General features: G+C 43.3%; 1 protein-coding gene across 1 annotated transcript in view; it reads left to right on the forward strand.

The window, feature by feature from the left end:
* LOC142472436 (solute carrier family 53 member 1-like) overlaps positions 1-19,238 on the forward strand; it is a 41,222-nt gene extending 21,984 nt beyond the window's left edge. The window contains exons 7-16 of the mRNA XM_075579525.1: positions 3,389-3,472; positions 8,895-8,976; positions 10,345-10,532; positions 12,577-12,756; positions 14,306-14,474; positions 16,074-16,265; positions 17,099-17,271; positions 17,605-17,741; positions 17,956-18,165; positions 18,954-19,238. Of these exons, the coding sequence (XP_075435640.1) occupies positions 3,389-3,472; positions 8,895-8,976; positions 10,345-10,532; positions 12,577-12,756; positions 14,306-14,474; positions 16,074-16,265; positions 17,099-17,271; positions 17,605-17,741; positions 17,956-18,165; positions 18,954-19,083 (1,545 nt within the window). The 3' untranslated portion in view covers positions 19,084-19,238. The remainder of the gene's footprint in view (positions 1-3,388; positions 3,473-8,894; positions 8,977-10,344; positions 10,533-12,576; positions 12,757-14,305; positions 14,475-16,073; positions 16,266-17,098; positions 17,272-17,604; positions 17,742-17,955; positions 18,166-18,953) is intronic.
* Positions 19,239-20,673: the final 1,435 nt, after the last annotated feature.

Consider the following 20,673-nt stretch of genomic DNA (forward strand, 5'->3'; position numbering starts at 1 on the left):
CTTATAGCAGCTGTTTAAAAAAACAAAACAATATCCTGTTAGACGTAAATCAGTCATGCAATCCGCAGGCGGCGGGAGGGAGGGCAAGGCTGCGCTTTGTGCAGAAAATGCTGAATATTGTTTTTTTTTAAAACAAAGGCTAAAAGGGTCATTTTCTAAAACGTGCATTGCAGTTGCACATAATAATAATAACTTTATTTCATGTAGCGCTTTTCTCCCAATGGGACTCAAAGCGCGTCACAGTTACAGTATAGCGCGCGGTACGCAGCACATTGTTACAGACACAGTCCCTGCCCCGTGGAGCTTACAATCTATGTTTTCATGCCTGAGGCACAGGGAGATAAAGTGACTTGCCCAAACTCACAAGGAGCTGACACTGGGAATAGAACCGGGCTCCCCTGCGTCTCACTCAGTGTGGTTATCAGTCAGTGCTTTGAGCCACGTCACTTCAATCCTTGCCATGTCAGGGTTCCCATGGGCTGTGAGAAGATCTAGTTGACATGATCGAGTTAGTGACTGTTAAAGACTATCAGGGAATCTGTTTGCTGCTCTCTTGTCCAGATACCCTGTCTGACTCTACAGAGAGGAGGCATCTTTGAGGCCGACTTCGCTCATATAGGGGGTTATTCATTAAACTGCGATAGTGCCAATTTGGGCACTGGCGCATGTAAACTCTTATTTAAGTTGATGGATGTTTCCGTGTGATAGCACCCCCATTGGCACCATCGCAAATTAATGAGTGGGGGTACACATCATATTAAATAGAGAGGGGTCTTGGTGACTGCAGTCATGGAACCCCTAGAGTACCTTGTAGGACGAATTATGGGACTTGTAGTATTAACACAACATTAAAAACGACTACCTTTAGACCACTTATTGTACCATTAATATGACCTTCAAACATCCTCCTCTTCTTGGTACCTTTCCCTTCAGTCTCTTACAAAGTGATGTTCGCCTTGTAGGACTTTCCGCAGCCAAAGGGGTTATTCAAGAGTTTCAATGACAGTATAGGGCAGGATGGGTTTCACTTCTCTGCTTTGTGACAAACCTTTCAGATACATGTAACAGTTGTAAATTCACTTCACCTTCCCTTTTGACATTATAATCTCTGAATACAGCTTCATCAGCATGACAATGGCTGGTCATAACATTCACACCTTTGATGTCTCCATCTGAAAGACTACTCTACATTTGTATACTATTAAAGTTTAAATGTGTGGCTACAATAAGCTGTGCATTCATGTCTTCTAATTTTCTATCCCCTTTTATCCCTATTCTATTAATGTTATTTTGGGCACGGACAAAAGCCCTAATCAAGGCATGTGATGAGGATAGTTTTGTATTCGTTACCATTGAATCAAACAGAAGCTGAATTGCACAAGCTTTCAGCCACATAATTTATGTATTTTAACTGCTGTGCTGTTACCGAGAAAGAGATCACATCAGCTTCTGAATTAATCCATTTAAAAATAAAATAAAAACACGGAGACTATAGATTTTTTTTCCACTGCACCAACTGATCTAATTTCATTCTCAAACTTAAGCAAATGGTTTTGTTGAGAATGCTAATATCTCACTGAACTGCCAGAACTTGCCTTATTATAGGCTAATAAAATGTATTCAGGTCACTTTAGACCGTCCCCTCGCCTAGAATTTACACATCAAAAGTGTTATTCCTTGGCTTGGAATGATATTTCACTGTAGAACACTGTGTTAATTAACTGTGGAAAACTCTCACCCTGCTGTTATAAATAGTCAGCCAGGATTGAATGTGTTCTAATTGAGCAGAGCACTTTTTCTACTGATGTCTGAATGTACCTATGTTAAGCCGGAAATATTTGCAAGAAGGACATTCTCTTATTAATACCTTTAGTGATGCAGAGGCCTGAAACATATTGCAGACCAATTATTGAGCCAATGTAACTCATCACTACATTCTTTTTTTCCCTCATGGGACATGTTGGCAAAGTGATGCAGTGCAGGTCCCTTCAACGGGAACCCTGGCTATTTATTTAGCTCGAATCTGTGTTTCAGAGACATTCGGGCCCTCTGACCACACTTGTTGACATCAAGACGCCAAATGATATGATGGCCCAAGTTGCGGATTTTCATACACTGTCTTAGATATTGTGCATATTCATACATTGTCTTATTTATATAGGTATCCACCAACTCCTGGGAAAGGTAGGCTTCCATTCTTCAATTTGTGAGGCTATGATACGTGCCGTAAAATGAGATGGTTCCTGGTTTGTGTTCATGTCCTTATAACGCCAATATGTGTTGCTAATTGAGTTGTGCCTATGGCTGTCATGGTCTCCAAAATTTGGCAAGTCTTGATTCGAATGTTACTTTTCACTCCACAGTCTTGGCTTCTAGGGCTAAAGGTCCTAACATGTGTCCATGGGCCTTTAACTTTGCCAACAATGCCACTGGTACGTAACTACGAATTTGAAATGGTAACTGTGAATAGGGTTGCCAGGTGTCCGGTATTGAACTGGACTGTCTTGTATTTGGATACTCTGTCCAGTAAAAAATGAGAGGTGCTGTAATACTGGACATGTGTGTGTCCAGTATTTTCCTCCCTGGACAAAGTGACCTGACGCACCTTTCACCATTGAGTCCAGTATTTTTGAAGAAGCCGCCTGGCAACCCTACTGGGGAACCCAAACTGGATGAATGCTATTACATATCATGTTTATCTCTGAACATTTACTGCAGGTTTTGATATGTTTCAATGGACCATCATGGGGTTTCCTTGTACACAAGATTATAGTTGACAGAAACCTTCAAATCTGTGCAGGTATCTCCTTCAAGTGGAATTTATATGCCATTTGTTAAGAACTGTTATTTTGGCCCAATGAGAGGAATCACAACCTTAACTTAACAAAGGAGGGAGAGGGAATAGGGGTTAGGATACCTTTTATTGGACCAACAAGTAGTTTATATGTTACAAGTTTTCCAACCTCTTAAGGTTACCAGATGAAGGACAGTGAGAGGTTGGAACACATCAACTACTTGTTGATCAAATAAAAGGTATTATAACACCTACTCCCTCTCCTTCCTTTGTAACTACACGGAAGAAAGGATCAGCACGGCTACCCACCTTTCTTTGCCCACATTCACTTAATTTACACTTCTCCATGATCAATACCGATTCTTACCCTTCTGTATGATTACCTAGGCTCTCCAGGGATATCGGCTTGCAGTTCTGTAAGGCTTCAGTGACAAAACGAGATGAACCCAATTTCTTCTGTAATAAATAATGGCTCTTTTTCAATGCAACTATTACTTTGTGCTCCTTCAAAGGATCTAAGAAAAACACTGGGTTGTGATAAATGCAGTATGGATGTTACAAATAAATACTGATTCTCTCTTTGTTCCCTCTAAGTCACTTTTTATTAATCAGCTGGAAGGAGGAGACAGACAGAAAGCTATGAAGAGACTGCGGGTACCTCCACTTGGGGCTGCTCAGGTAAGTTCCCAAAGTGTTGTCACCCGTCAAATTCAGTTTCTATATTAAAATAAACCTGATGCTATTAACCGCATCCACGAAAGGGTTAATTTCTGGATACAGACCAGAATCCCTTCTGTTTGTAGTTGACGTGTTCATTATATTGCAGTTTTCTGGTCTGCCGGTAGATGCTGCTGTGACCTTGAACTCTAAAAGGACACGAGAGACAGTGGGAAAATATAAAGTATTGTACAGGGACACAGCCCTAGAATAGAGCGTTACAAGATCTTGTTCTGCAACTCCCACCATGCTTTACTGCCGGAAGATCCAGCAATGGATAGCTTTGCAAAGGGTTAATTGTACATGTAGTATAAAAGCTATAATCACAATGATAACATAACAATGCGTAGCTCATCCCAACGGAGGTCAAGATGGCTTAAAAAAGTTTTGTGGCAGGTTTAACTTAAAGCTGCAGTTCAGTCAATATCCTGCATGTGTGTTTTTTTTAATAAATCAGTTCTGTAGTAAGAAAAAATACTTTTAGCAATTTCTGTTTTAAAAAACAACAACTTTTAAAGACCAATTTTCTTGTATTCTATTTTAACAGCCATTTGCTAAGGCACTGCCCCTTCATGTCCTATCACAAGCCCTGGCACACCCCTTTGTCAGCCCTGCCCTCCCTCTAGCACATGTCAGTGCAGGAGTGCTCATGAATATTCATGAGCTTCCACTGACAGACAAGCAGAATATAAACAGATCCCTTCACTAATTATGTCACCAAATTTCGACCTATCAATACATGGAGAACGAATTGACCTGCAGCTATACAGTTCTTTAGGTAATTAGAGATTGCCCACGTGAAACTATTGAAGTAAAAAAATGAATTAAAAAAAAAAGAAAAAAAAAAGACTGAACTGCAGCTTTAAATAATAACATTTACAAAACATTGAGACACAGCTCTTTGGGCGAGAGATGTGGGCGTGGCTTCGAATTTTCTTTGCAAAAGGTTTTGCATTTTTTTCCCATAATGTAGCATTTTTTGCTACATTTTCGTGAAATTTCACAATGCTCACAATTTTGACAATTGTCGCCATTATTTCACCACTTTTCAATGGAATTGAGCAGAAATAGCAGTAAATGGCAATATATAAAGGGCTATGTGGCCTTGAAAAGTAACTAATACTTAGCACATTTTTCTTGCAAAGTTTGTCAACTTTTTTTTTCCCCCTGAAACAAAATAGCCAAATATTGCTGGTTCTCAAACTTCTGCAGAGATGTTGCACATCTCTACGTTGGACCCTTCCTAAAAATATATTTGGTATTTATGTTATAAAACAGCAAGAGAGGCTGTTTACATTAAATGCCCTTTTATTTATTGGTAACGTAGAACATGCATGTAAATAAAAAAAAACCGGTAGTGGTTCTCTGGGCCTGCAAATAAAAAAGTGTATATCCACTGTATAATCTAAGTCAGGGGTGCACAAACTGGGGGGGGGGGGGCACGCAGTTTTGTAAGGAGGGCACCGCGCTTGTAGAGGCCCCATGCCGGGGGAGAGCGTGGCGCCTCTGTAACTGCCTCTAACCTGCTCTCCAGCTTCTCCAGACACGCACCGCCATGACAAAGCAGCGTCGAATGGCAACTCGTTAGGGCTTGACCCCGCTGCCTACTACAGCGTCCGCTGTGGCGGATGCAGCACGGACGAGAGCCCTCCCCTCAATGGCGCCGGGCCCGCTGCGAGGGGGGGCCGCAGCGCTGAGGCGAGAGCTGCTCCTGCTCTCAATAGAATTGAGAGCAGGACTCGCGTCGAGCGATACGGCACGCCCCCCGGCGGTTCAGCCAATGAGGGCGAACCTGCCGGGTGATGTCATGGCCACGCCCCCGTCACTCCCCCCCCCCCGGTCTCTCTTCCTGCAGTGAGCTGCAGACCAGGGAATCGGCTGCAACGTGCCGCCAATCTCGCGGGCGCGCGTTGCAGCTGAGTTAACGGGGCCTTAGCCTTACCACGGGCCGTCACGATGTCAGAGAGAGAGATGCCAGACAGCAGGGAGGGGGCGCGAGCAGGTTGGAGAGCAGGCAGGGGCGCGCGACTTAAAAGTTTGCTCACCCCTGCTCTAACTGCGTACCCACTAGGACCGTGACACTCTGACCAACGCCTCTTTGTTTTACCAATGACAATTACAATTCAGAGGCATGCAAGCAGCCACTGTCATGCGAGACCAGGAATATCTCAGCACGGATCAATGCACCAGGCAGAAACACAATTTTATCAAATTAATTTATTGGAAAAAGAAATATCCACAACTATTTACAGTAAGTCAACACACACACACTTACAACTGTGAAACTGGGGTTACCCTATAAACCTATGTGAGAGAACAAACGTGGGAATAGAACGAGCACTACAAAAATTAAGCTGGCTGGAAGCACAACTTTAAAATCAATTCAATTTATTAGGCATTTAGCCAAAACACTAACAAAACAAAAAATGAGTCCTGACGCGTTTCCCTCCTTTTGGAGCTTTATCAAACCGTAAACCTCTGTGCAGAGACCTCCCTAAAGAGATTTACCCTGTGCATTCGTCCTGCAGAGTCCACTGCAGCGTCTCCCAGTAGCACGCAGCTTCTTCCCAAGCTGCTTCCCCAAAGGAAATCTGCTCACAGCTAAAACACTCTCACCTCACAGCTAACAAAGAGCTGATCTTATCTCCTCCAGCCAGGTGTTTGCAGTATGACCCAGACCCTGACTGGTGGAGGGAAGTGCAACAACAAAGACAGTTACTTGGGAAGATCTCAGCCCACTTTACAACATTACCAACTGAAAACAAAATTAACCCCTGGTCCCTGAAGTGCTGGAACCAGGCTACAGAATACATATACACATATAATATAATACCAATGTATTACTGACAGGTAGGGGTAATGGCAGGCTTGACCTTTATTAAAAGCAGTCACATTTCCCTCTACCGTCACAGCCACCTCTGGGATGGACTTGTGGCTCATAATGATGATTGTCTTCATTTACCATTGAGTAACCAAAGGCACATGGAAATCAAGGGATTTAACCGAAATCACAGACTTGACATGTGGCCGATGTAAGAGTTGCACCGGCCACCTTCTACATCCAGACCAACTGCTCTCCGTATCTGATTATCCTAATGTATCAGCATGTAGTGTCATTAAATAATGACTGTGCGGGAACAACATTCAAGGCTTCGAATCTGCTCCAGTGAGGCATGTAAAGATCTGCCTTACTGTCAGATGTGATAATCAGGACCAGGTTGCTGTTCTGATGCTCCAGCAGCAATCTTCTTATCATAGATTAAAATGTATCCCAGTAAAGAAGGCAGCAGGTACTCCGCACACACTGTCGTGACAACGCATGAGTTGCCTGGAGATTGACCAAGGAAGGCTCAGCCAGTCCTATTTTTGGCATGTCCCATAAAATAAGTTTTCCCTTGAAGGTAACTATACTATTTTAATAATGGTTTTTCATTAGTATTGTATACTTGTATGTACATAGCCCAAACCATGTACATATAGATAGTATACAAGGCATACTATATACGAGAATAGTACAGGGTATGAGGATAGTGGGTGCTCAATAGTTCCGGAATGTAATATAGAACGTCAGTGAATACAACATATGAGTTAAACTCTTGCATCGAGCGGGTATAGTGATGGGTTAGTATCCAGTGTACAATAATGACAGACTCGCCTGAAGGAAGGAGTACTGCTTGATAAAGCACATTCGTGTGCGAAACGCGAAGGATGGTCCTACACCTCCTTTGGGTGATGCTGTTTATTCAATACATTTTTCATTTTTATACCACCTGGCTCCCTGGGCAGTGCGCTGCTATCCTTTTTTTTTGGTTTTTTTGTTTCTATCTATATACGAGAATAATACACATAGGAATAAGTGTGTCAAATATAAAGTAAACCCTTTCTACATGGACAATAGGGGTACATGGAAGTTTTAGGCATGGTGAAGAATGTTACAGAGGATGCTGTGGGTTATGCTGGTGTGTTACAGAGCTATGGAAAGACTTCATTATAAAGGTAAACGTTCAGGAAAGTCCTGAAGATATGAAAAGAGGGAGCTTGGCGGATAATAAAGGAAGGGTGTTCGGAAGGGTGAAAGTGATATCAGAGAGAGACTTCAGGCTGGACAGAGGATGAGAAACATGTGGGGCAGGAAGAATATAGAATGTGCACTTATGCATAGAGACTTTTTCAGAAACAAACCTATGCCCCGTAGAGGTTATAACTAAGTGACTTTCCCAAGGTCACAAGGAGTGAGTTCTGTCATTCAAACCAGGTTCATCTACTTCACAGGCAGGGACATTACCACTAGGCCAGGGGTGCTCAACTCTAGCCCTCAAGACCCTCCCAACAGGTCGGGTTTTAAGGATATCCCAGCTTCAGCACAGGTGGCTCAATCAGTGGCTCAGTCAAAGACTATGTCACTGATTGAGCCACCTGTGCTGAAGCTGGGACTGATTAAGCCACCTGTGCTGAAGCAGGGTCTGATTGAGCCACCTGTACCAAAGCTGGGACTGATTGAGCCACCTGTGCTGAAGCTGGGACTGATTGAGCCACCTGTGCTGAAGCTGGCACCGATTGAGCCACCTGTGCTGAATCTGGGACTGATTGAGCCACCTGTGCTGAAGCAGAGATACCCTAAAAACCCGACCTGTTGGGGGGGTCTTGAGGACTGGAGTTTAGCACGCCTGCACTAGACTACTGTATTCTGCAGGGACTGACAGACCCAATCTGAACTCTCTTGCACTAAGAAGTAGCAGACACGGGGGGATATATAATGTGTGCTGGTTTAGTTGCCTGTCGCAAACTTTAATGATCATAAAATTCCCTCTGCTTCTTGTATCGTTCCCTTTTTTAATTTGCATGTAGCAGCACTTCGACGCTGGAAAATGCTGATGTGGCGTTATGTTAATGCCTTTCTGCATGTTAGACTCGCTCATAAATAAGGAAAAAGAAGATTTTAGTGCCCGCTTTTCTAAAAAAAAAAAAAAACGAATAACCTATTTTGATTTACCTTTCATTGCTGAAGGCTCCTGTACCGAGCCCAACCAGAACGGACGCGGTTAATATGCTGCATTTACATTCAACTGTTCACTATAGTCCTATCATGGAAGTGCGAATGCAGCCACCTCTTGGGTGGAATCATGGCAGTACATCTCTAGGACTTGGTGATGTAAGGGAGGGGAAAGGGAGACCGACACATTTGCTGCCTCATCTCAGCTGGGGAATCTTCGGCGATGGGTGATGGGGAGACTGGGCGAAGATCCAACAGAGTCCAAGTCATTGAGGCAGCCGACTCTGGTCATCCCTACTGTACACCCTGCAGTGTGCATGTATAGCATAACTTTATTATAGATATCACCGCTTGAACGACACTGAGTGATTCACTGTGTTTTCTTGGTAGTCTGCTCCAATCTGGACCACCTTCCGTGTTGGGCTCTTCTCCGGCCTCGTGATTGCCTTCGCTTTGCTGATCTCCGTCACAGGTATGAGTAGACGGCACGAGCAATCCGACCTGTTGAGAAGCTTTTCATTTCAATATGAATGGCAAGAAGTCCATCGCTGCTGCAGTAAATCTGAGCTGCACCGTTCTGTGGCTGATCAAACCTAACTCTACAAGTCATGGTATTCACCGAGATACCCATTCCAATGGCTTGACACAAAGCATGCGTAGGGGTACAAGCAACAAATAGCCTGTGTACTCCTCAGCCCAACTACCAGTAGAGTAGGTTTACTGGAAACATCCCATTGGTAGCTGAGCCAAGAGGAGGTAAAGTAGGTTATTATGTGCAGCAGAAAAGGGATGAGGCTCACAAATAAGCATGAGCTGCATTTATAAGCGGCAGGGCATTTTGATCAATACAAGCAGCGCCAGTTAAGAAGCTATCAAAACGGAGGTGTTTGGCTCCGGTCCTCAAGCAACCCCAACAGGTCAGGTTTTCAGAATATCCCAGCTTCAGCACAGGTGGCTCAATCAGAGGCTCAGTCAAAGACTGAGCCTCTGATTGAGCCACCTGTGCTGAAGCAGGGACTGATTGAGCCACCTGTGCTAAAGCAAGGACTGATTGAACCACCTGTGCTGAAGCTGGGATGTCCTGCAAACCTGACCTGTTGGTTTTGGGGGGGGGGGGGGGACGACTTGAGGACTGGAGTTGAGTACCCCTGTATTAAAACATGGCAGCACTAAACATATGCTGGTAGTTATTCACCAGAGTGAGCAATGGTTAGAGGTATCATATTTTTGAGAGTTAGCCTAAATTTCCAACTTTAAAAAGTTGTTAAGTAAATAAGTATAGCCATGTATTTTCCTTGTGTAGTTCCGCAGCGTACATACCAAGGCGCTTAGAGGGTTTCAGGCACAAGTCCTTGCTTATCCTATATCTGCTGAAGCGGACGGTCGGGCAATATTCCCCATTGATTTAAATGGAGGATTTTGCCTGAAAATGGCTTGGTCGGCCACTGTGGCAGATATAGAAGAAGCCCCTTAGCATTGCCAACCAAACTCCATGTCATCATCCTGTTTTGGTTCTGCAAGTCTCCATTCCCCGAAGAAATCCGGGTGTATCACAAAGCATAATGCACAGGGATTGGAGTTAGAATGATAACATGGAGACAATGCTGGACATGCCAAAGTCTACCAGTGATGGTAGCAGTTGTGCTGCTTCTCCAAACAATACATCTATAACCCGTGGCTGAAGGGATTATTCCATGTCTGAGCCATATGTTCTTACTATACAATGCTTTGCGAGCCTCGATGATAGTGGCAATATATGCATAATAACTTCTTGTTGCAGCTTCGGTTCTCTGTGGTGTGTTTTCTTTGGCAATTACCATTAAATACGTGTGTGTCTTAGTCTTTCACACATCCAGGGTGATCACCATATGGCCACTACTGCGGCTGTACAGAGGGGGGTTCCTGATCATTGAGTTTATCTTCCTTTTGGGGATCAATAACTACGGATGGCGGAAAGCTGGAGTGAACCACATACTGATATTTGAGCTGGATCCAAGAGACAATCTCTCCTACTTGCACTTGTTTGAGGTAAGGTGAAGATAGCTGGTAGTTTATCCAGAGGGGCCAGGAAGGAATTAATTGTTCCCCTTATGAGACAGCTTTGGATGATGTCACTGGGGTTTTCTGTTTGCCTTCCTCTGGATCAATATACTGTAAATACAAATATAGGATAAAGTATCTGTCGTCTAAATTTAGCATAGGGTGAACTCGATGGACGTATCTCCTTTTTCAACCTCATGTACTATGCAACGCACATACTGAACGATACGCATTGTTTGTCATGAGCTAAGGAGAGTTAATACAACATTAACACATTATAGGTACAACTCCTTCCATAACAATGTGCTGCTGCCCCTTCTACACTTAAGGGGTTCATCTAGCTTTGTCAGGGGTGGGCAACTCCAGTCCTCAAGGGACACCAACAGGTCAAGTTTAAGTATGTCCCCGGGCTAAGACTGAGCCACTGATTGAGCCACCTGTGCTGAAGCAGAGACTGATTGTGCCACCTCTACTGAAGCAGGGACTGATTGAGCCACCTGTGCTGAAGCAGGGATATCCTGAAAACCTGACCTGTTGGTGGCTCTTGGAGTTGGTCTCGCCTGGGCTAAGCTATTTCATTTCCCAATAAAATACGTGACCAACTGTTTATATAACACTTCCTATTTCACTCGGTGGAACTGCATATACTGTAGGTGGTATACCACATGAATGCAAAGTCTCACACTTGTTCTTGGTAACTTTTTCAGGCTTGAATCCAAAATGATCCTAGGTATAGATTTGCAAAATGTTCTCTGAAGTTCACGAAACGTGTGAAATGTTTCCTTCCTTTCTTCTTTTCCGCAAAGAAAATTCACGAAAACACGTTGAGAGTTCCTCCCCCTCCCCCATAAAAATGGTCAAAACAGTCAATTTGCAGGTTACATTACCCTAAACTCAGGTCACATAAACCTTTCCGTACTGCAATTTGTGTGCAACTCTGGCTAAATTGTCATGAATTTTGAGTGCTGTCACCTTTGCTAAAACGTCACCAAAATGTGAAATGTAGGAGAAATTAGCAAATAAAAAAATATTGCAAAGCAGATTTGAAGACGTTGGCGCATTTCTAATCGCAGGTACTGTACTCCAAAAATGTGAAAATAAACAATTATCCTTCAGGACTGTGTCTGTGGTTCCATTTCCCTACGCCCTTATTAAAGCAGCAATACTACATTACCCCTTTTATGCTATTTATTTTTTATTATTTGTAGATGTAAATCATGTGGCAATGTATAATTATACATTTTAACCTAAGCTGGCAATCGCTTGGTCCTGTTATAAATCTGTAAAAAATCCTTATTGGGTGCCTAACATAATGGCCGCCTTTCAGTTTCAATCAATCCTTCATTCAGCGTAACTCAGCAGCTACAATGTATTCTTATATCACGAAGGTAACATTATCTATTGTTACAGTTTGCAGCTCAAACTGCTGGGAACATTGGCAACAAATGATCACAAACAGGAAAGTGTTGCAGAGATCTTGCACTGCTTGGGAGGTGGGTTAAAACAGCGGTGCGCAAACTGGAGGGTGCGCCCCCCAGGGGGGGCGCAAGATTGTCATGGGGGGGCACGGAATTTGCAGAGGCTCTGCGCTCTTCCCCCAAGGCATTTAAATTAATGCCGGGGGATCGCGTGAGGCCTCTGCAACTTCACTTACCTTCGGCAACGAAGCGTTAAATGACGCCGTAGAGGAGGTAAGGGATGGGGGGTGCAAGCAGGAAGGGGGCGGACGCTGAAAAGATTGCGCTCCGCTGGGTTAAAACTTGCTATCGAAATCAAAGGATGCTTTAAAATGCATTAAAAGCTGAATTTTAAAAAAATTATTTTAAAAAAAGAGGGTAAGATTTCACATGTTTTGCTGCTTTAAAAACATTTTTAAATAGATGTTTTGTGTGCCAGGAATCGGTTTGGATACACATCATTCTGCTTGGAACTCCCAGCTTCAATGCTCTGTATGTGTATCACTTGCACTTGTATCGCTGTACAGCAGTAACAGTGTCTGATACCCGGCTTGTTGTCCTGTTTACCTCTGCAGCTGGCTGGGTTTCTTGGTGTCACCTGGTGCGTCAGTGTTTTAAACTGCTTGCACAGCGCCTTGCTCCCACTACCTCTGCAGGTGAACCCACTGGCCTTTTACATCTTCCTGGTCCTACTTCTGCTTAACCCAACCAGAACCTTTTACTACAAGTCCAGAGTGTGGCTGCTCAAGTTAATCGTAAGTTATCCTTATACTGTGTTTCGCAATGATGCGTGTGTCTTAGGTTGCGCTTATGGTACCGGTGACGTCACCCGGCGCCACTAGCGAAAGTTATATTTCAGTTTTAAGGGACGTCGCTGGCGACAAGGCCAGTGACATCACGAAGGGGGCAGCGGGCAGCGCTCTGATTGGTTTAGAGACAGTCACATGTGGCGACTGTCTCTAAAAAATCCAATTTACCCGTCTTCAACATTTTTGGTCGCTCCGTCGCGCTTATTATTAGCGCTTGCGACGGAGTCAATGTATTTGTTTTGGAGCGACATTGCGTCACAAGGCACTATAAGCGCAGCCTTAGTGTGGAGGCCCAAATCGGCCTCTAATATTAAAGGAGCAATCCAAGAAATATCCTACGTGTGTTTTTTTTTAAAAATAAATCAGTTCTGTAGTATTAGATAAAACATACTACATTTTGGTTATTTTAAAATTCAACTCTTAAAGCCATTTTTAATGAGTTTTAATATACTGAGCATCATTTGATTTCTATAACAGGTTTTAGCCACTTCCCCAGCAGTGCAAGATATGTGCAACACTTTCAACACAATTTGTGATCACTTGCTGCCAATGTTCTCAGCAGTTTGAGCTGCAAACTGTAACAACAGATAATGTTAGCTTAGTAATATAAGAATACATTGTTGCTGCTGAGCTACACTGACTGAAGGATTAATTTGCAACTGAGCGGTAGCCATTTAGTGAACCATGGGAAGGATATTTGCTGATTGATCATGGGAGAACAAATTGATCGGCAGCTTAGGTAATTCGTTTTCAATAAAGGTAATCAAAGGCTGTGTATATTTTTAAGATGCCTGGACTGCCTCTTTAAATGCATCAATTTCTATTAATTTTAAATAACTTTTTCTTAATTGTATTATGTGAAAATGCCCCAGTCCTTATATCCTCCCCCCTCTTCCATGTTAGTTAGGGCGAGCATACTTTCAAAAGTAGAAACAAGGACACATTAAAAAATTATTTATAAAACAAATTACACCACTTAAAAATAAATATTAAAGTGGCATTTGTCTAATAGTGTCCCTATTTATGCTGTTTTCTTGATTTATTTCAGTTTCCTAACATAACACAAATTCTCAAGTGTAGCAAAATGACGGTTTGGTTCATAGCAATAAATCTTTTAATTCGAGTTTACCAATATATTTCAAATGTTTACTCTTCCATATGATCGGTCGCATAAAAACACGCCGTGTCTATTTTTTTTTTAATGATTTTAAGAGTTTTAAGTGAGTCCAAATGGAAAAGCTAAAATCCCGGGACATTTGAACGATTTTTTAGAAAATTTTCGGGACTCCGGGGACGTTTAATATAGAATCAACGGGGACGTATGATCACCATAGTGTTGGGGGAAACACTGTTCTAATGCTTCTAACTCTGGCATGAAAGAGTTAATCAGACACATGTCCGTGTCGCATGCTAACATCTCCAGATGCTTTTGCACAGCAAGTATCTCTGGCGATGGTTCGCTGTTAATATACTACTCTGCGTTTGTTTTAAACAGTACAAAGTAGGAACCGCACCTTTCCACAAAGTGGGCTTTGCAGATTTCTGGCTGGCGGACCAGTTGAACAGCCTGACTCCCGTGTTTGTGGACTTCTGGGGGTTGTGCTGTTTTTACATATTTGATGTAGACTGGCAGAGCCTCCGTGCGTTGTCGCTGTATCCCGCAGGTAATTCTCACCCCATCCATACTCTTTCCATTCCAGTTCTCTTGAAACTACGACAATAGGGTTAAAAGTGCAAAACAAAAATGAGTTCTCTTTAAAAATAGTAATGCCGGTTTATTACCCTATTTGCACCAGGGCAGCCTCTCTGGCTGCAAAAAGGGGCTGAACAGCCATATATGATCGTCAACCATTAACCTTCAATTAACAATTCAGCTAAGTACGTTTTTTAATTAGATGGCGCTGTGCTTCATATACGTTTTGCAGCGGTGATGTACTTTCATCAAATACGTAATGTCTATGCTCTCTAAACAGAACGGTAGAGTTGGAAGGAAAAATAAATAAACTGTTTTCAAATCAAAAAGTAGCTTGACTTTGTAAATCAAAATGTATTTCATTTATTTATACAAGTATTTATTGACCCTCGTTACATTCCCCCCACTGTCAGCGCATGGTATACACGTCCACATCTGAGCAGATATAAAACCTGTCTGCATAAAAACCGTATGTCCTAATTAATGCAGATGTACAGGACAGAAGAGCAACGCGAGGCCGCGCTGAGATTCAGCGTCACCCTTTCAGTAGGTTTCCGTGCAACAATAAAACAAAAACCCCACGCAGACCGGATACAAGGGTCATATCTGAATTTGTTTTGCACGTCTGTGCTAAAAAAGGAGGGCGAGCCTTTGTAAAATGGGAGGCAATAGTATGAAGGTTTCATGGGTGTGATGCAGAATTTGGTTTGATGTTGAATATCTGATTGATATAATTTTCATTAAATGATGGGATTTTAAAAAAAAATGTAGAACAAGTGATTGCAACTATTAATTATTAGTGGAATTTTATCTATAATACATTTTGTTTGCCTATGTAACGAAACATCCCGGCTGCCTCAAATACATTTTTGAGTTTATACAAACTGTAGCAACTTAATTCTGCACCAGTGCTATTAAAAGACTTTAGGGCAGAGGCGGCCAACTCCAGTCCTCAAGGGCCACAAACAGGTCAGGTTTTCAGGATATCTCAGCTTCAGCACAGGTGGCTCGATCACTGATTGAGCCACCTGCGCTGAAGCAGAGACTGGGCTACCTCTACAAAAGCAGGGACTGATTTAGCCACCTGTGCTGAAGCAGGGATATGCTGAAAACCTGGCCTGTCAGTGGCCCTTGAGGACTGGAGTTGGCCACCCCTGCTTTAGGGTTTACGTCAAGCTGAACTTGGTGGGTGATTTTGACTCCCTTTCTATTTTTTGGGGGGCGCACAGACACATTCTTTTTTAGTACATGCCGCTAACATCTGTACGCCTAGCGAGATTTCATAGCTATGCACCAAAAAAAATATGTCGCCACTGATCGCGCAGATGGAGAACATTCAGGTTGGTACCGAGGCGCACACAAGCACAGTTTAAAATTTCTGTGCACCAGCTTTGCACCAAAAAAGCGGTTTCCGACACTTACATAGTTACATAGTAGCTGAGGTTGTGATGCCTCATTATCTGGGAATTACCCCATCTCTTCCCCCCATACTGACTATGACCCTCTGTTCTCCCTACACCGTTTACCCCGATCAGTATAATCTCCCGGGGTCACTTGTGCTTGTTTGCAGATATACAATGTACCGGCAACACTACAGGAGTAACAAGTTTCATCCAGTGTATCCCGGCCTGGCTAAGGTTCGCTCAGTGTCTCCGGCGCTACTGGGACAGCAGGCGTATATTCCCACATCTGGTCAACGCTGGAAAATACGCCACCGTGTTCGTCATGGTGGCGTTCGCTGCTCTGTTTTCCAATGAAAAAGGTAATATTTTAAGAAGAGAAAAAGTCCGTCTGTGAGCATTGAGCTGCTTCTGAGTGCATATGAATTATGTATGAAATTGGCAGTTAATTCTGGCTTATTGGTGCCTTTCAAAACACACTGGTTAATTACAGGACTAATTTCACTTGTCAGGATGTTGTCGCAAAGATTCTTTAATTGGCATCCAAGAGAAAACACACAGTGACTCCTGATGGAAGGTTTGTACAGGTTCTAACCTCACTGATCATTTTTTGTGAGTACAATTTAAATACATATATAACCACCTCTGCATTATCCCCTTTCTTGCTAAAAGGGTTAGTCATGGTATTAGTATACTGTAAAATAGAGGTGGCCAACTGCAGTACTCAAGGGCCAGCGACAGGCCAACTGTATGGTACCGATTACAAAAAACATATACACACATTTATAATAGGAAAATCAATGATGGCAAAAAGTCCAAAATAATTTCTGTGCAAAAAATAAATAAACACACACACACACACACACACACACACACACACACACACACACACACACACACACACACACACACACACACACACACACACACACACACACACCTTCATTCCTAACAGCACCTTACTAGTCTGCTGCTTATTGGAAAATGGTTTGTTGCAGAATATGTATATAAATAAGAAAAGTCATGAAGTGAACATGCCTCAGGAGCAATCAATAATCCCCTGCACTGATTTATACCTCAACACAATATTCCTTTCTGCGATAAATCTAATTCTGCATTGTTGGCTGTCAGTGTGCGCAGGAATAAGAAGCACGACGTGTGGTCTAGCTCCGGCTGGTACTTTCATGTCTTGCAGATTGGCCCTCAGTGACCGTGGGAGTGAAGTTTTATTTCTACGCATGGATAATAACGGCGTGTGTGGGCACAATATTCACCACCACGTGGGACCTCAAGATGGACTGGGGATTGTTGGAGAGGAATACCCAAGAAAACAAGTTCCTCAGGGATGAAACGGTCTATCCAAAGAGGGTAAGGAGCCCCAAAGTAGTGGTGAGGAAGAACTGAAGTCTGATAGGGCAGCTAAGCCAGTGATGGGGGCGGGGAGGGAAGGGGGAAGGGGTTGAGGGGGGGAAGAGAAGAGGGTAAATGGGGAAATTTGGACAAAGCAAGTGCAGAGGAGATTGGTTCGGAGTGAGACGGGGGATAATATCTGATGGAAAGAGATTTCCATACCTCAATCCACTCAGTAAAATGTATTTCCATCAACCGACCAAGTGGGGAATGACGCAGAAGACCTGAATGTTTGAGACATCACCTGAAGTTATGGGATGATGCTTCCAATAACTCTTCTCCTCCTTACAGGTGTATTATTATTGTGCCATCGCTGGAGATGTCATCCTGCGGGTGTCTTGGGCAGTCAACATCTTTTATGCTCAAGACAGATACTCTGAAGTGGCTGAGTTAGTGACCAGTGTTCTGGCTCCCCTAGAGGTCTTCAGGTATGAACAGAGGAACCTACCAAGTTAGAGAGAAAGGCAACTTGGTGGCTAACACACTGAGACTTCTATCAGGTTTTTCACTGTTTGTTTCCCCGCAGTATTAGTGCAAAATTTTATTCACTTTACTAGTTTGGCGCACACCTTTGAAAGGTATCTGTGCGATGGCCGTGTGGCATCCCGACTGAATAGGTGTGTCCTGTTTCTGTTTAAGTAGACGGTTTATATGGAATTTCTTCAGACTGGAGAATGAGCACTTGAACAACTGCGGGCAGTTCCGGGCAGTCAGGGACATCTCCGTCGCCCCACTGCACGTGGACAGCCAGACTGCCCTGGAGCACATCATGGATCAGGAGGGTGGAGTAAGAAGCCACAGGAGAGGCAGAGGCAGCAAGAAGAAAAACAAGTTCTCTCTTAGAAGAGTCAAGTAAGCATTACATCTTTATTAATCTGTGCTGACTGGCAGGGGGGGGATCTGCTAAGAACTGTGCTGCTGGTCTGTGTGGCAGTGAAGAGATAAATCATCGCTGTAGACTGCAGCAACGAGCAATACTTTTTGCAAAGTATTATAAATTGACCTGTGGCTAGTTATTAAAGTTGCATCGCTCTTAATTGGGATTAAAATGAAAGTTTTAAAATTCTACAAAGTTCCAGAAATCTGTATCCTTGGCTGCCATATCTGAGTCGGTCGGTGCACTTATTAGTCAGAGCACGTCATTAACCCTTTTGCTGCCGAGGGGCCAGCAAGGCATTGCAGGCCCTTCTGACAGGGGAAGGGTTAAGTGGCTCATAGCATGAACGCATTTTCCTTTTTGGATGGCGCACATGTAAGATGGCTTCCTCCATAGGATTTCAACTCTTCCATCACAATTGATCTGGTTTAGAAAGTACGCCTCAGAATTTAGGTGATGCAGGTTATTTGTGATCTTGCACGTTAAATGCCTTTAGGAAACCATCAAAACCAACCTTGTAGGGGATAACCAGTGGATGAATTCTTCAATATCACTGTTGTACTAGGGCAAAGTACTCAAGTAACAATGCACTACTTGTGCCGTTTCCAATGGAGATACAGAGAGAGTTGTTTTCCTGGAGTAGGTATTATTTGCCTCTTGCGAGTGCCCATTGACCCGCCCAAGCTCGGGCCTTAGGGATAGTTCATAGTACTGTTTCTCTTACCTATAAAACCTGCTGTCCCTTTGTATCTTCCGAAAATAGGGGGAGAGCTCGAGAGACCAGAATCTGTGTGGAAGAAATGGACGAGGAACCCACAAATACAAGGCAAAGAACGGGCTCAGAACCAGCAAGCTGTAGAACTGTGAGATGTTCTATGGATGTGCAACCATGACATATGTTTAGTGGTGAAATAATAAGTGCAAATAGCGCTCGTGCAAACAAAATACAGTGATATACAATATATAAAACCTGTGATACAGAGTACGATGAAGGTAGTCCTTTAGCTGCCTGGAAGGTTAATCTGGTATCTCCCAACCAGATGAGAAGTCTGTGGAAAGAAACCTCCTATGGCGCTGAGGAATGAATGGAAGTAGAATCTTGTACAAAAGTTCTTGTCTTGTGCTATTGACCTCAGAAAAGGAAGACAAAAAAAGGCTAAAAACACTACAATAGTATATTACCCAGGGACATAGTATGGTATAATAATAAGAGCATTTATTCTATAAAACAATTAATATACGGTGCTACGGTGTCCCTGAGTGGCCAAAAACCTTAGGAGTTTCGAAACGCGTTAAGGTTTTTGGCCACTCAGGGACACCGTAGCAGTGCTATCCAGGTGGTGACGTCAGCGGAGGAGGCGATCGACCAAACTCTGTCGGCAAGGAGTCCATGAGTACTGCAGGCGGTCCCCCCGCATCAACAGGCGGTTGCACCCCACGGCGAGCGGTGTCTTCTGAAGATAAAGACCATAAACCATTGCGCATGTCCTACTCATGTCCGGTGAGTAGGATTTCAATTTTACCACGGCGGAGAAGCTCATCTTCCTTAAGCACAAGCGCTTGGAAGTTTTTTATGCTAATACATCTGTTTGATTAATTGTTTTATATTAATTGTTTTATACTAATTGTTTTATCGAATAAATGCTCTTATTATTATACCATACTATGTCCCTGGGTAATACACTATTGTAGTGTTTTTTGCCTTTCTTTGTCTTCCTTTTCTGAGGTCAAAAGCACAAGACAAGAACTTTTGTACAAGATTCTACTTCCATTCATTCCTCAGCGCCATAGGAGGTTTCTTTCCACATGACATATGTTTGCTGCCATCAAACTAGGCTGGGAACTTCTAGATCAGTGAATACCAACAGGGGCTTTGGGAACTCCTAGGGGTTCACAAGGTGTCTCCAAGGGAATCGCCCCCAGAAATCTGTAATGGCGGATCCCAGGCAGTATTGAGCCCGTGTGGGGACTATGCACTTAGTAAGGCCCCAAACTGCACATTAGCGTTGGGGGTATAGCTGTCTATTACAGCAGGAGCTTCCAAAGCCGCTCCCCACAATGCTTTGCATCCACAGTGGCAAAGCATTGTGGGGCGTGACTTTGGAAGCTCCTGCAGTAATTTGCAGCTTTACCCCGTGCTGTCTGCACACACTGAGGGGCAGTTCGGGTCTTTATTAAGTGTCCCCCCTCAAAAAAAGCTCAAGACACTATCCTGCCTGGTATCGGTTAAGCAGTCTGATGAATAGGCAATACAATATATTAATTAGGGGTTCACTGAACAAATATTTTTCTTGCATGGGGTGCGCAATATAAAAAAGGTTGGGAACAGCTGCTCTAGATTATGGAGTACATGCAGTAAAAGGAAATAATCTGCTTTATGTTTTCCGTTTACCTGATCCCATTAACACAATGATTATTTATCTTTTATATCGTGCTGTTTGTGTACAGTAAAACTATTTTCCCCGGCTGTCGCACTGCAGCGT

Source organism: Ascaphus truei, chromosome 21 (assembly GCF_040206685.1).
Source record: "Ascaphus truei isolate aAscTru1 chromosome 21, aAscTru1.hap1, whole genome shotgun sequence".
Lineage (NCBI taxonomy): Eukaryota > Metazoa > Chordata > Amphibia > Anura > Ascaphidae > Ascaphus > Ascaphus truei.